The sequence below is a fragment of the Anolis carolinensis genome, chromosome 1, assembly GCF_035594765.1.
Source record: "Anolis carolinensis isolate JA03-04 chromosome 1, rAnoCar3.1.pri, whole genome shotgun sequence".
Taxonomy (NCBI): Eukaryota; Metazoa; Chordata; class Lepidosauria; order Squamata; family Dactyloidae; genus Anolis; species Anolis carolinensis.
In genome coordinates, this window is record NC_085841.1 from 292,818,667 (window position 1) to 292,830,957 (window position 12,291).

General features: G+C 37.2%; 1 protein-coding gene across 1 annotated transcript in view; it reads left to right on the plus strand.

Annotated features, from left to right (window-relative positions):
- trim44 (tripartite motif containing 44) overlaps positions 1 to 12,291 on the plus strand; it is a 177,485-nt gene that overhangs the window by 67,543 nt on the left and 97,651 nt on the right. The window contains exon 4 of the mRNA XM_008105909.3: positions 6,699 to 6,718. Coding sequence (XP_008104116.2) covers positions 6,699 to 6,718 — 20 coding nt within the window. The remainder of the gene's footprint in view (positions 1 to 6,698; positions 6,719 to 12,291) is intronic.

Consider the following 12,291-nt stretch of genomic DNA (forward strand, 5'->3'; position numbering starts at 1 on the left):
GAGGAGTTGTCAAAGCCAGCCGAAGTCCCAGAGTCGCCGTAGAAGAAGTCCAAACAAACATTGTTTCCAAGGTGATCAAACAGAGCCGTAGTTGAATCAGTCCAAGAGCCCAGGAAGGGAGAAAGCCACATTCACGATAAGCCAATCCAAATGTCGTTTCCAAGGTGGACAAACAGAGCCGTAGTCGAATCAGTTCAAGAGTCCAGGAAGGGAGAGAGCCACACTCACGATAAGCCAGTCCAAATTGAAGATTCACAGGAACCACAAACACCAGGCTGTAGAACCCAAACCCAAAACCCAACAGGAAAACAGGCAGCGACAAATCCACACATTACTGACACTTTGCTTTCTGCAAAGATTCCCCATTCAGAGCCTACTTTTAACTTACACATCATTATCCGATGATGAGCTAGCCTCCACCCCATCGTCATCTCTTACAGCTGTCCTTGTCTTCACACAAGAACCCCTGTTTCCATCTCTCCAGTTCCTCCATCTTCTGTCAAGACTTAGGTTTCCCCATGACTCGAATGTATCTCCCATTTGCCAATCCTCATGTCCTGAAAACCACACTAACGTGTCACTAGAAGTTGGCTCTGCACATATATCCCTTATCTCTTGTACCTTAGTCCAGTCCAATGTGTTCTCCCTATCCTCATCACTCCCAGATCCATAATTCCCAGAGAAACCCATAAACGACTCATCATCTGTGGGAGCAGTAAGTATATCGCGGATCTTCTTCCTCTCCCATTCTTCATCTGTTTCGTGCTCCCGCGTAACCCTCTTTGTGCCACTGTTCCCATCCACCACATCTCCTTCCTCGCTCAATGACTCCCTGTCACTTGAAAACCCTTTGAATGTGTCTTCATCAGTAGGTGCCATTAGTATATCCTGGATCCTTTTCCATCTGGCACCTGCTCGCGATTAGCCCTTTCCCCCCCTACTGGTACACTCATACTACTGCTTGCAACATTACTTACTGGCTCAACTATAACACAAGTGACACTCTGTGACTGGTATACGGGCAGTCCCCAGATTACAAACAAGATAGGTTCAGTAGGTTTTGAAGTATAAGTCCAGATTATAGACAGACAGACAGACAGACAGACAGATAGATAGATAGATAGATAGATAGATAGATAGACAGATAGATAGATAGATACACACACACACACACACACACTTTGGATAGCATAGGCAAATTCAAAACAACTGTTCATCTGTCCCCTGTGTTTGTTGTGATATATTTGATGCTGATCTCAGTATATTTAAGTTGCTAATAAAAATGACTTCATATATTGCCTCTTTATTCAAATAATAATATTAAACAGAAGTACCCACTGAGTTTTACACAAAGGATAAACAATGTGTTGTTGCTATGATAATATCTGGGTTTGGTTTTGTTTGGATAGAAGGCCTGCATAGTCTCAGCATAGGTTTGCAAGTCTAAGCATTGTTTTTTATATGGCTCCCATCTTAGACTCTTTTTTTTTGATACCTTTTCCAGAGAAATACATTTACCATACTGAAAACTTCAGTCACTTCCTAGAAGTTCTACCAATTATAACTTCAAGAAACTAGGTTAAGAAAGAACTCACATTCAAATTGTCACTCTGTTCTTTGTCTCCCCCCCCCCCCCCCCAACCATCACCACCGGTCTTTGAGTAAAGGTTGAATCCATTTAGTATCTTTTGATTATCTCGTCTTGGGAAAGTTGCTATTGGTGTTTGATAGAGGGATGGTGACTTTGTTGAGCTTTCCTTTAGATCAGATTTTTTTTTTACTGTTAGAAAGGAAATTACTTGTAGTGATCATTGGGTTTAAGAATGTCTCTTCCTCCAGACTTCTGAAGACATAAAAGTGATTCCAGATCCAAAGAGACATATCCAAAGAAATGCTGACATGTCAGCAATCCCTGTTAATCCGTGCAGTGTTGATTCCATTTTACCCTTCTTTAGGTTATCAATGGGTTGAAAGAAACTAAAGTCCTTTGGTATCTCAAATGGTTCAATATATAAATGTAATGATGACCATTGACAGTTGGTTCCTTCACATAACAGTTGGTGCTTGATCTATGGGTGTGCTTCAAAATCACTCCAATTAGTGTAGCCTGTGGGAATTTTTAAAAATAGTTTTGTTTTTGAGACCTTCTTGCCCTCCAGATTTTGAATTGAAAATCTAGATAGTCTAGTTCGTAGTATAAAATGACAGGAGATGCAGACCAAAAATATCTGAAGTGTCACAAGTTGCCCACCCTAGTTTAAATACATACAGTTGTGTGGGACTGATGTGTGGGACCTTGCCACTAACGATATACAGTAGTATATTCCCACAGATAGGCATTTTTCAAGCAACAACAGAAAGCACAGGAAATTTATAACACATTACTTATTGGATATATATATATATTAAAAAGGATACACGTAGACTTTTCAGAAAACATTTACTTATTTTTAGATGCAGAAAATGTGACATAGAGTCTGGGGAAATGATTGTATTTCCTGTATTTTTCTATTAGATGCTGGAGTCAAACAGGGCAAAGGTTGTTCATTAGCTTTCTTGAGCTAATTCCAAGAGCCAGTTTCCAAGCCAACATTGAAAACATTGAATTAAAAAAAGTGAATTGCCTGCAGATACAAGATGGACAGAGATGTGGATAGGAGTTTCAAAATTCAAAATGAGTAAATCTGAAACTGGATGGCCATTTGTCAGGAGTGCTTTGATTGTGTTTTCCTGCATGGCAGGGACTTGGACTGGATGCCCTTGCAGTGTATTCCAGCTCTGTGATTCTATGACCTCCACATTTGCTGTTTCAACATGAGAGTTTGAGAGAAAGCAAACTGGTAAACCAAAGAGATTGAAAATCTAATTTCATTTTGTTTGAATTTACCCTATAGATCCTTCCAAATTAATGTCCATAAGTATGATATTGCTATCTCCCTTCCCAAAAGAAGAGAGATGTCTTATTGATGTTACATCAGTTTGTACCCAGGTCATCTCTCTCTCATGTTCATCCATTCACATTAGCATAGCCACTGGGGTGTGGAGTATGCTGAGATGTACTCCCAAGAGAAAATTCTTAGAATATCATCAGTGATGATAGATGAGCTTCCCCTGTAAAACAACCTGAAAATGAAGAGCCTGTTCAGAAAGATTTTTATAGAAGTAGAAGGGAACAAATGTCTCAATTATATCTGTACCATATTTACTCAATGTATTGGTGCCAGTAAAAGAGTACAAGATTTTATGATTACCATCTCGAAGGGGAGGAGGGGATTATAAAATACAGGAAAGCTTTATCTCATTAAAAGTATGAATTCCTGTCTATTCTGTTCCATAACATTTCGTTTTTTGATATCTTTTTAAAAATAACAATAAGAACTGCTGGCTCTCTTAATAATTGCTCTACTTCTCAAATGTCTTTAGAGGCAGAGAGCCTGCAGAAGTGTGCTAACGCAATGGACAATGGACAAGAGGAAATTCAGGGGCTTTATTCTACATGTATCATTGTGTCTTCAATGACTTTTTAAAATAATTTATTTTATTTATTGAAAGCATTTATGCGTTTATGCATTGCTTCTTCATTGTGCCAGGGCCCCTATGTTTTTTGATATCTTTTTAAAAATAACAATAAGAACTGCTGGCTCTCTTAATAATTGCTCTACTTCTCAAATGTCTTTAGAGGCAGAGAGCCTGCAGAAGTGTGCTAACGCAATGGACAATGGACAAGAGGAAATTCAGGGGCTTTATTCTACATGTATCATTGTGTCTTCAATGACTTTTTAAAATAATTTATTTTATTTATTGAAAGCATTTATGCGTTTATGCATTGCTTCTTCATTGTGCCAGGGCCCCTATGTACAAAGGAAAAAACATTTTAAGATTATGTGAGCAAACACTTTTAAAAGCAGGCTTTAAAAGTTATTCACGTTCCTAAAACTAATTTAAAACCAGATAGTTAAAACACCCAGAGCAATTTTCAGGGCCAAAGTCCATGCCAACAGCACTATCTTAGTTATGCACTGGAAACTTAGAGAAAACGTGATTTTCCTTGCAAGGGAGTTTTACATTTTTTATACTTTTACAGAGAAATCCCTGTCACTTGTAATTGCTACCTGAACAGGGTAGTAGTCTTTTAGATAATCTTATTCATAGACATTTAGAACTTCATATGTGGAAATCAGCATCTTAATTTTAGCTAGGAAGTAAATTGGAACCTAGGTCAGTTCTTGTAAGACCACTGTTATCTATTCTTCCTAAAATGCACACCATTCAATAGTCTGGTGCTTGCATTTTTCATTAATAATAGCTTCTCAACACTTTTAAAGAGCAGCCCCACATAAAATGCATTATAGTTGTCTATTTGGGAGGAATTTGAGGGATGAATCTCTTGGGCCAGTTTTCACTTCCCTTGGAAAGGTGGAAGCTACTGTACCAAACAAAACGGTACAAAGACAACTAACCCACTGCAGTCAGAGCTGTGTGTAAACTTAATCTCAGATTAGTTTTCCTAATGAGCAACAGAACTTGTCTCTTTTCTGCACTTCATTCAATCACATCCAGGCCATGATAGAGAAACTCTGAAGCCTCACTGGCATCTGTTATGAAAGAGAGATAGAGCTGGGTATCATCAGTATCCAGATGACACCCAACTCCAAAACTCTGAATAAACTTCTCCTAGGAAGATAATGTAGATATTAGCACAGGGGATGGTATTCTATGGATTCCATAGGCCTCCCCTTGCTAGTTTTCCTAGCCAAAAAAAAAAAAAAAATAGAGACTTGCATCTCAAGAGAATTCAAGGGATGCTGTTTCTTCTTCGTGGCCTCTGTGAATCACACGTGTGGTTTACTGTGCCTGCACAGGCTCCAACAGAAATAAAATTAGAAATAAACTTCTAATCATTCCTGGTTTCATTAAGAAGAATGGGTGCAGTCCATGTTTGTCCAAGGATGACGGTACATAATAGGGCAGGTAGTTTCCAGATCTTCTGCAGTTGATCACCATTACCATAATGTCTTGTGTGTTCTGTGAGGTTGTATATCTTTTGTCATAGATTGTGCGAGGCAGTATACCTTTTTATTTAAAAAAATAAAAGAAATTGTGAATGCCCAAGTTGCTACGTATGCTATTGGTATAATGCTTGAACTAATAAATACAAGAATTAATTTAGACAAAAGTGCAATTCAAGCAATACCTAGATACAGACAGAAAAAACTTGCAAATAAATACAACATTGAATGTATTTTGGAATGCAATAAATTCTTCATTATTCAGACTCTGTGGTGATTACACTTTCAGCATTGAAATAACATAGTTGCAACAGTGTTGAATATATGCCTTTTCTCTAATATGAATGATAGATTTTCATCAAAAAATTAGAGATGAAATAGTACTGTTCTAGCACTACATTATAAAGACTATTTGCTAATCTCAGGCTATTATAAAGAGAATGAGGTGTTGGTGAGATGTTTTGCCCTTAATCATATGAATATATAGCCTTACCCTCTACTATACCTTTTGCAATACCATATCATTTGTTTATGTAAGCCAGTGTTATCTGCTGTGATTAGCATCACTCTTCAAGCTGTCTGGCAAAAGAAGTCTTTTCCACAGTTTACTATATAAAATTGTTTTAACTGCAGATATCAGGGTTTAAATCTGGGACATTCTGCTTTCTATACAGCACTGAATCTGAGACTGCTAAATACTGCTAAGCCGCCCATGTAATACTTAAACTTACCTTTAAAGCACCAGTTGTTTACCAGTGGTAGATAATAAAATAATAATGATAGTAGGTGTATTTGATTAATAATGTCATACATAATGATTTTATGTCTAGTTAAATCAATTTGATTTAATTTCAGTATTAACCAAGTCTATATTTCACATCCTTTCCTGATTACACACTCAAAGCCAGCAGATATCAGAGCTTATTTAATGTTGCCCTTTTCTTTGCAGAACAGAAAATGTTACGTGCATAACTCCACAGTGCAATTTACATAGAATTGATTATTGCTATGTTCTTCTCTCTCTCTCCGAGAATGTAATGCAAAATATTCTTACTGCTCTGCTCTTTCTGTACCACAGCATTTTAACCCCTTTATATTGTTTTTCATTTGCATGCCTTACTCAAAGGCAGTGAGCAACCAGCGAAATGTGTTTGGAATTGTAAGCATTTATTATTTAAGCACCATGGCATATAGACAAACACATAATAGGAACAGCTAGGTATCATTAAGGCCTTGTGCAATTACATGCCATCTGCCAGGCCAAACACCTGATAAGTGTTATCAACCTGTCAGCACAATAGCAGGGTGGGAAGATGTTATCATCACTAAGGAGAAATCCTGAGCCATTCCCATCTGGCCAGAATGACCTGAAAATCTGGTGTGAAGGGCTAAAGTGTGCTTAACTGATGAGAGTAGAGATGTTCCTTGTGGAGATGCTCTTACTACGGCTGCACGCCCAGTATAATAAATGAGCTATTCATCATGCCCTTGTGGTCAAGAAGAGCCTGTAACTTGAAATCTGATGATGATGACCTCCATTAATAGGGTTATTCCTCGCTTTCATCATTAGACAGCAGCCCCTTTGTGTATTTGTCATATATTATGTATTCACAATAATCTAAGAAATGAAAACCAATATTTATTGCTCTCAACATAATCTTTGTTATTTGTGTTTTTTTTCCTTTGCAGAGCATAGATGAAGAAACCAGGTAAGATCATTTGTTTGTTTTCTCCCTTCCCCACCAGTTGTTTTTCCGTTAATTTGTTTAAAGTCTGTGAAATTACATTGCAAGTGAAGTTACATTCTTTTTCAATGGTACTATGATGATGCTTGAGAGGAGGAATGTGTAGAATCATAGAATCAGAGTTGGAAGAGACCACAGGAGCTATCCAGTCCAATCCCCTGCCATGCAGGAAAAGCACAATCAAAGCACCCCCGACAGACGACTGTTTAAAAGCCTCCAAAGAAGATGCCTCCACCACAATCCAAGGCAGTGAGTTCCACTACTGAACAGCTCTTGTGGTCAGGAAGTTTTTCCTAATGTTCAAGTGGAATCTCCTTTCCTGTAATTTGAACCCATTTCTCTGAGTCCTAGTTTCTTGGGCAGCAGAAAACAAGGGGGAAAGGGTTTAACTAAAAAGGATTGGAGGGAAAGAATGTGGGAATATATGCTAATGGCGAGAATGCATACTTTTTCCACAAGTTCAAAATGCAAGTAAGTTGCAAGGTCTGAATAAGCAATCAAGCCATTATCTGGTGAGAAGGGAGGAAGGCATAGATTTAATATCTTTCTCATATCAGCTAGCCACAGTACAATTTAATAATGCTTACCCAATAATTAGGAAGTATATTTGCTAATAAGCAAAAAGCAGTTTGTAATATTACTGTATTGAGGCAAACAATGTTTGGGGCTGAAATCAAGCAACCATCTCCAAGCTGCTATTCCTCATCAAGCCCTGACTAATTACCAGGACTGAGGGATCATAGGAGTTGAAATTGACAACATCTGGAGGACACCAGGGTTAGGAAGAATATCAAACAATATTTCCTTTCAAATATCAGTATTCATATGGCTTCTTTCTTTTTTATTCTTTCTTTTTAAAAAAAATATGGTCCCTATCAAGATTGTACAGATGAGTATATATGGTTGCCTAATCCATAACCTAAGTTTATCCCCACAGAACATTGTTAAATGGCTGATCTAGAGCATCCAGAATCCAGTTATTATCTCAAGTGATTTAAATATGTTGTTGCATGTTGCCAGATATGAGATATGAATTAAAACTAAATTTCATACCTTCTTCTAATCTGAACTAGAATCATCATGTGTTCTTTACCTCTGACCTGTCTGTTCTTTTCACTTTATTGGTTTACATCTTTATAATTCTCCCCCCCCCCCCCTTTGCCCCCACATGGGCTGATTTTTCTTTTAGCTGTTAATCTTCTTTGTTCTCTTTTGAGGAAAAATTAATCTCATATATGTCTGTCTTCTCATTTTTTTCTATAAGAATTCTTTTCCACATCTGTCTTTAGTACTATAGCAGGAAAATTGGAATTTATTTGGGCGATGCCTGATGCAATCCTTATGGGGTCTATCAGTGTGACTTCCACTATTTTGACATTGAATTTGGTGCAGGCTGACAGGCTGAATGGATTGTTCCGCTTCTTCCTTGCTTCCCTGTGGGTCTTATTTTTCATAGCTTTATACTTTTCTCGGTAGGAGAGAATACATGTTCTAATTATATGAGATGAACATAGCATTTATAATGCTTATAATTTTCATATTGCCAATTGAATGCTCAGGCAGGTACTATACATGGTCATAATTTCTAGATAGCGTTCACTTTTCTGAATTATTCTTGGGCAACAATTTTGACTTTTTGCGAAAGCATATCCATGGACAAAAAGAAAAAAGATACTGATAAAAGTGACAAGATTACACAGGCAGATAAAGAGCATGAGCTGTAGCTCTTTAGTTCTGGCTAGACATTCTGATGGTGTTTAGATAGTGAGATAAAGAGTACTTGAGGCCATTGGTTAGAGAACATTTCAGGCAAATGCTGAGCTGCATTTATTGATGTTTAATCATTTGTTTTATGTTGCTTTCCTTTCTCATAGGACCTTTTATATTTTAATTCATTTATATTGAGTAGTTCATGATTTGTTTAAGTGGAATATCCAAGAGTGATATTGATCACAGTGTTGGAGGGTAGTTTTTCCTTAAAATTAAGCACAAGGAAAAGCTGCATTATTTCTTTTATTTCTCTGGTTCTTCCAATACAGGCAGTCCCCAAAGTAAAATAAAAAAATCTCAGAATTCTTGCTAATTATCTTTCTAATATGATGCACCATTTACAGAAAAATCCTAAAGTCTATACACACCCAATTCTCTGGAAGAGGCAAATTGAATAAATGAAAGGTTAATTACGTAAACATGGAAGGTGAGGAGCATGTTAGTTCATTGGTTTGTTCCATATGTAAAACTAACAAGTATGAGACTTTTCTGTCTGTGGAAGCTCTTCACAGAAGCCAAAAGCCTTCATGTATTTAGAATCACATGAAGACCCTTCATGCAGACAAGGGATTCACCACTTCAGGCCCCTAGCTTTTCATGTGAACAAAGCAACAGTAATAGGCTTACTGAGGAGCCTGGTTGGGCTCCTGACAAATCTAAATGTGTGATTTAGTGATTGAAACAAGGAGCTGGCCTTCTGACTGGCAAAGTGGAGAAAGAATGTTTTGAGAACAAAATTATATGGTGTTTGATCTATTATACAGAATGGCAGTAGCTCTGCAGCATTTCAGACAAGTTTTTTTCCTGTCTTGTCTGGCAGTACTTGGGATTGATCCTGGGGCCTTTTGTAAGCAATGAAACTGAGCTCCTGTTTCTTCTGGTCAATGAAGAATGGCTGATCATGAATTGCGGACTTGAAAATTATGTGGTATTATTGCTTTCTTAAACGGGGTGGGGGGTTATATTTTTATAATGATTATCTTGAGCCCAGTTAAACTAGAGGAAGCTAATGGGTTGCTTCACTATCAAAAGTTGAGGCTTGTTATGATTATCTAATTTCTATGATTAGGATCTTAATACAATTAAAGGAATTGGGTAGAGTGGTTATATTATTCAAAGAAATGTGTATGTTAAGCCTACAGATCACTAACCATAAGGAAAGCTAGAAAAGTTGTTGAAAGGGAAACATTACTTGGGCAAAGCCTACCTATTTGGTCTTTTTCTTATTTGAAATTTCTGGATGCCTGGAAGTCTTTGTAAGCATTCTAGGTCAGTGATAGTTATTACTGACTATAAGAAGCCTTCGTGGTTGATGCCACTATCTTTGGATTTCACACTATGCTTTCACAGGACATGATCAGACTTTTATTTCTGTATTACTACATCAGCTTTACCACTTTCACCAGAGATAATGATCCTGGCTCTGTTGTGTTCCATAAGTGTGAATTTCATTTGATTGTTATCATATGCTTGTGAATTGCAAACTTGTTGGAGTGAATTTATTTGTAGCATTCAGCTGTTCCTCATTTCTTTCTAAGTAGCTACATGTTTTCAAAAATGTTTCCTGTTGTTCTACATTACCTGGGCCTCCCACATTGAGCTTATTGTCCAGATGTTCATTACTTGTGTATTGTTGTTTTACTATTATGTTATAGCTTTGATTATAAGCACAGTCTGCAAAAAGAAGATCAGACAAGTGGTACACTATTCTTCATCTTACAAGAAATGAGCATTTGTTACAACATCTCTTCTAAGTAGTTCTGATAGTTTCAACAAAATGACATCCTATCTTTTACACCTCACATATTTGGTGGACTCTTTGATGAAACACAAGTACCACAAAATAAACTGTCTTAAATAAATGACCCTTGACTTAAACATTTACTTCTTTTGAATATAATGTTGGTACTACAGCCTTTTAAAAATACATCATGTCTTTTATGTTGGTGAACAATTATTAGCATGCATTGTGCACTTTAGAGTCAAGGAGTTGCAAACTTGTCACTGCCAGTTTTTAGATTGCAAAATTTGATCTTTCTGGCCTGTTTTCTTTCTTTTTGTGGGGGGGAGGGTTGTCATTTTAATATTTCTTCACAGATTTTGCAGACTTCCAACAACATAGTCATTATTAATTTTTAATTCTATGACAGGGAGATCTTTGGAATTTAGCAGACCTGTTCCTGATTGAATTTCTACCTCTGGTACCAATTTTTTTGTTAAAGAAACAAAGTTTTGGAACACATCTACTGTGTTAATGGAGGCATCCCTGGTTTGACAATGAACCTTTGAGTCTGCAGATCAAGGGAGTTTCTTTTTGGGAGAAGGTGCAACTTCCTCCAAAGTGGAAAGCACCTTCCCCTAACACATGTACCCCTCTTTTCTGCACACACTGTGTTCATTCTTATATCCAGGCTATTTCCCAGTTCTTTTGTTATTTTTCATTTTTTTCTTTTTGCCCTTTTCCTTCTGTATCTTATCACCCATGTGCAGTGACCTAATGTTTAGACTGCAGTGGCCTTTCTGGCTGCCATTCATTTCTCTCTCCTAATTGTCTCTGTCATATTTATGTCCAGTGCAAAGGTCATGGACCCCCCCCCCCTTTATTGAAAAACATTCTATACTTGATGGTATTCCTTACTCGGTTAATCACCTTGTTCTGTGTGGGCTATGTGGTATTGGTATGATTTATGAGAGCTTGAAATGTGAGTTTAAAGTTCATAATTGAGATTTCAAATAATTCATTGGAAAGTCCATGCTATTCTCTCTCTGCCTTTGCCAGTTCCTTCCCCAATCTTTAATATAAGAACATTACTTACATGTTCTCCAAACACAAATCTTCAGATTTTGTATATCTAGGCAACCATGTCTGCTGATAATCCACTGGATATCTGCCACAGTTCTGCATATGTTACAAGATTTTTGCAGTGGGAGGGCGATAGCATTGAAATTCTTGACTCCTCAGAAGGCCTTGCATCTTCAGGAAGTACCATAAAAGTTAGTTTAAGAATGCTATCTGTTTTTCTCCTTTATTATGGAGCAGTATCAGATTCATTCTAGGACCCCTTAATTTCTGATGATTCCTCTGTCTTATCTATGACTACAGAAGTGCAGTATATGGACATCTTAATATACCATATCATCTGTGCTTTCTTGAAAATATATTTGATGGGGAAGCTAAGTAATACAGTGCTTCTCAGACTGTCTAATATGGGCAATCAGCAGCTATTTTTCCCTGTTGTGCTAGAGAGTGGCACCATATTTGGCCCGTTGGCCTAGAATTTTTGTTTTCTTTAGTGGGAATTTTCCCCAGACCACTAGCACCATTTCATGGACCAGCACCAGTTCTGGAATAAAGGGACTTTCAGAAAATATTGTCTGTCAGTGATTCTTCTCAGTGAAAAATCCCAGACAATTTTCTAAAGAAATCACAAAATATTTTTAGGATCACAAAATATGTGTATGTGTGGGGGTTATGGTAGTAAACCCTTATTTTAAGACTGACATTCAGCCTATTTGTGGCACTCACAGTTCCTCTTTAGCTTCATTGTTGCTCTCTGTGAAGTGGGAATAAATAAAATAGAATAAATCTTCTTAGGTATGGCAGCTTCCAGTTCTTTTTGAATACGTTTCCTATAAGTCCCAGTGAACAAGACCAAATGATGGGAGTTATAATCTAAAATGTCCTAAGGGCACTGAATTGGTAAGAACTGTCATAGAATGTACCTAGGAATTTTTTGTTGCTTCATTATTTGATTATTTGCATTTTT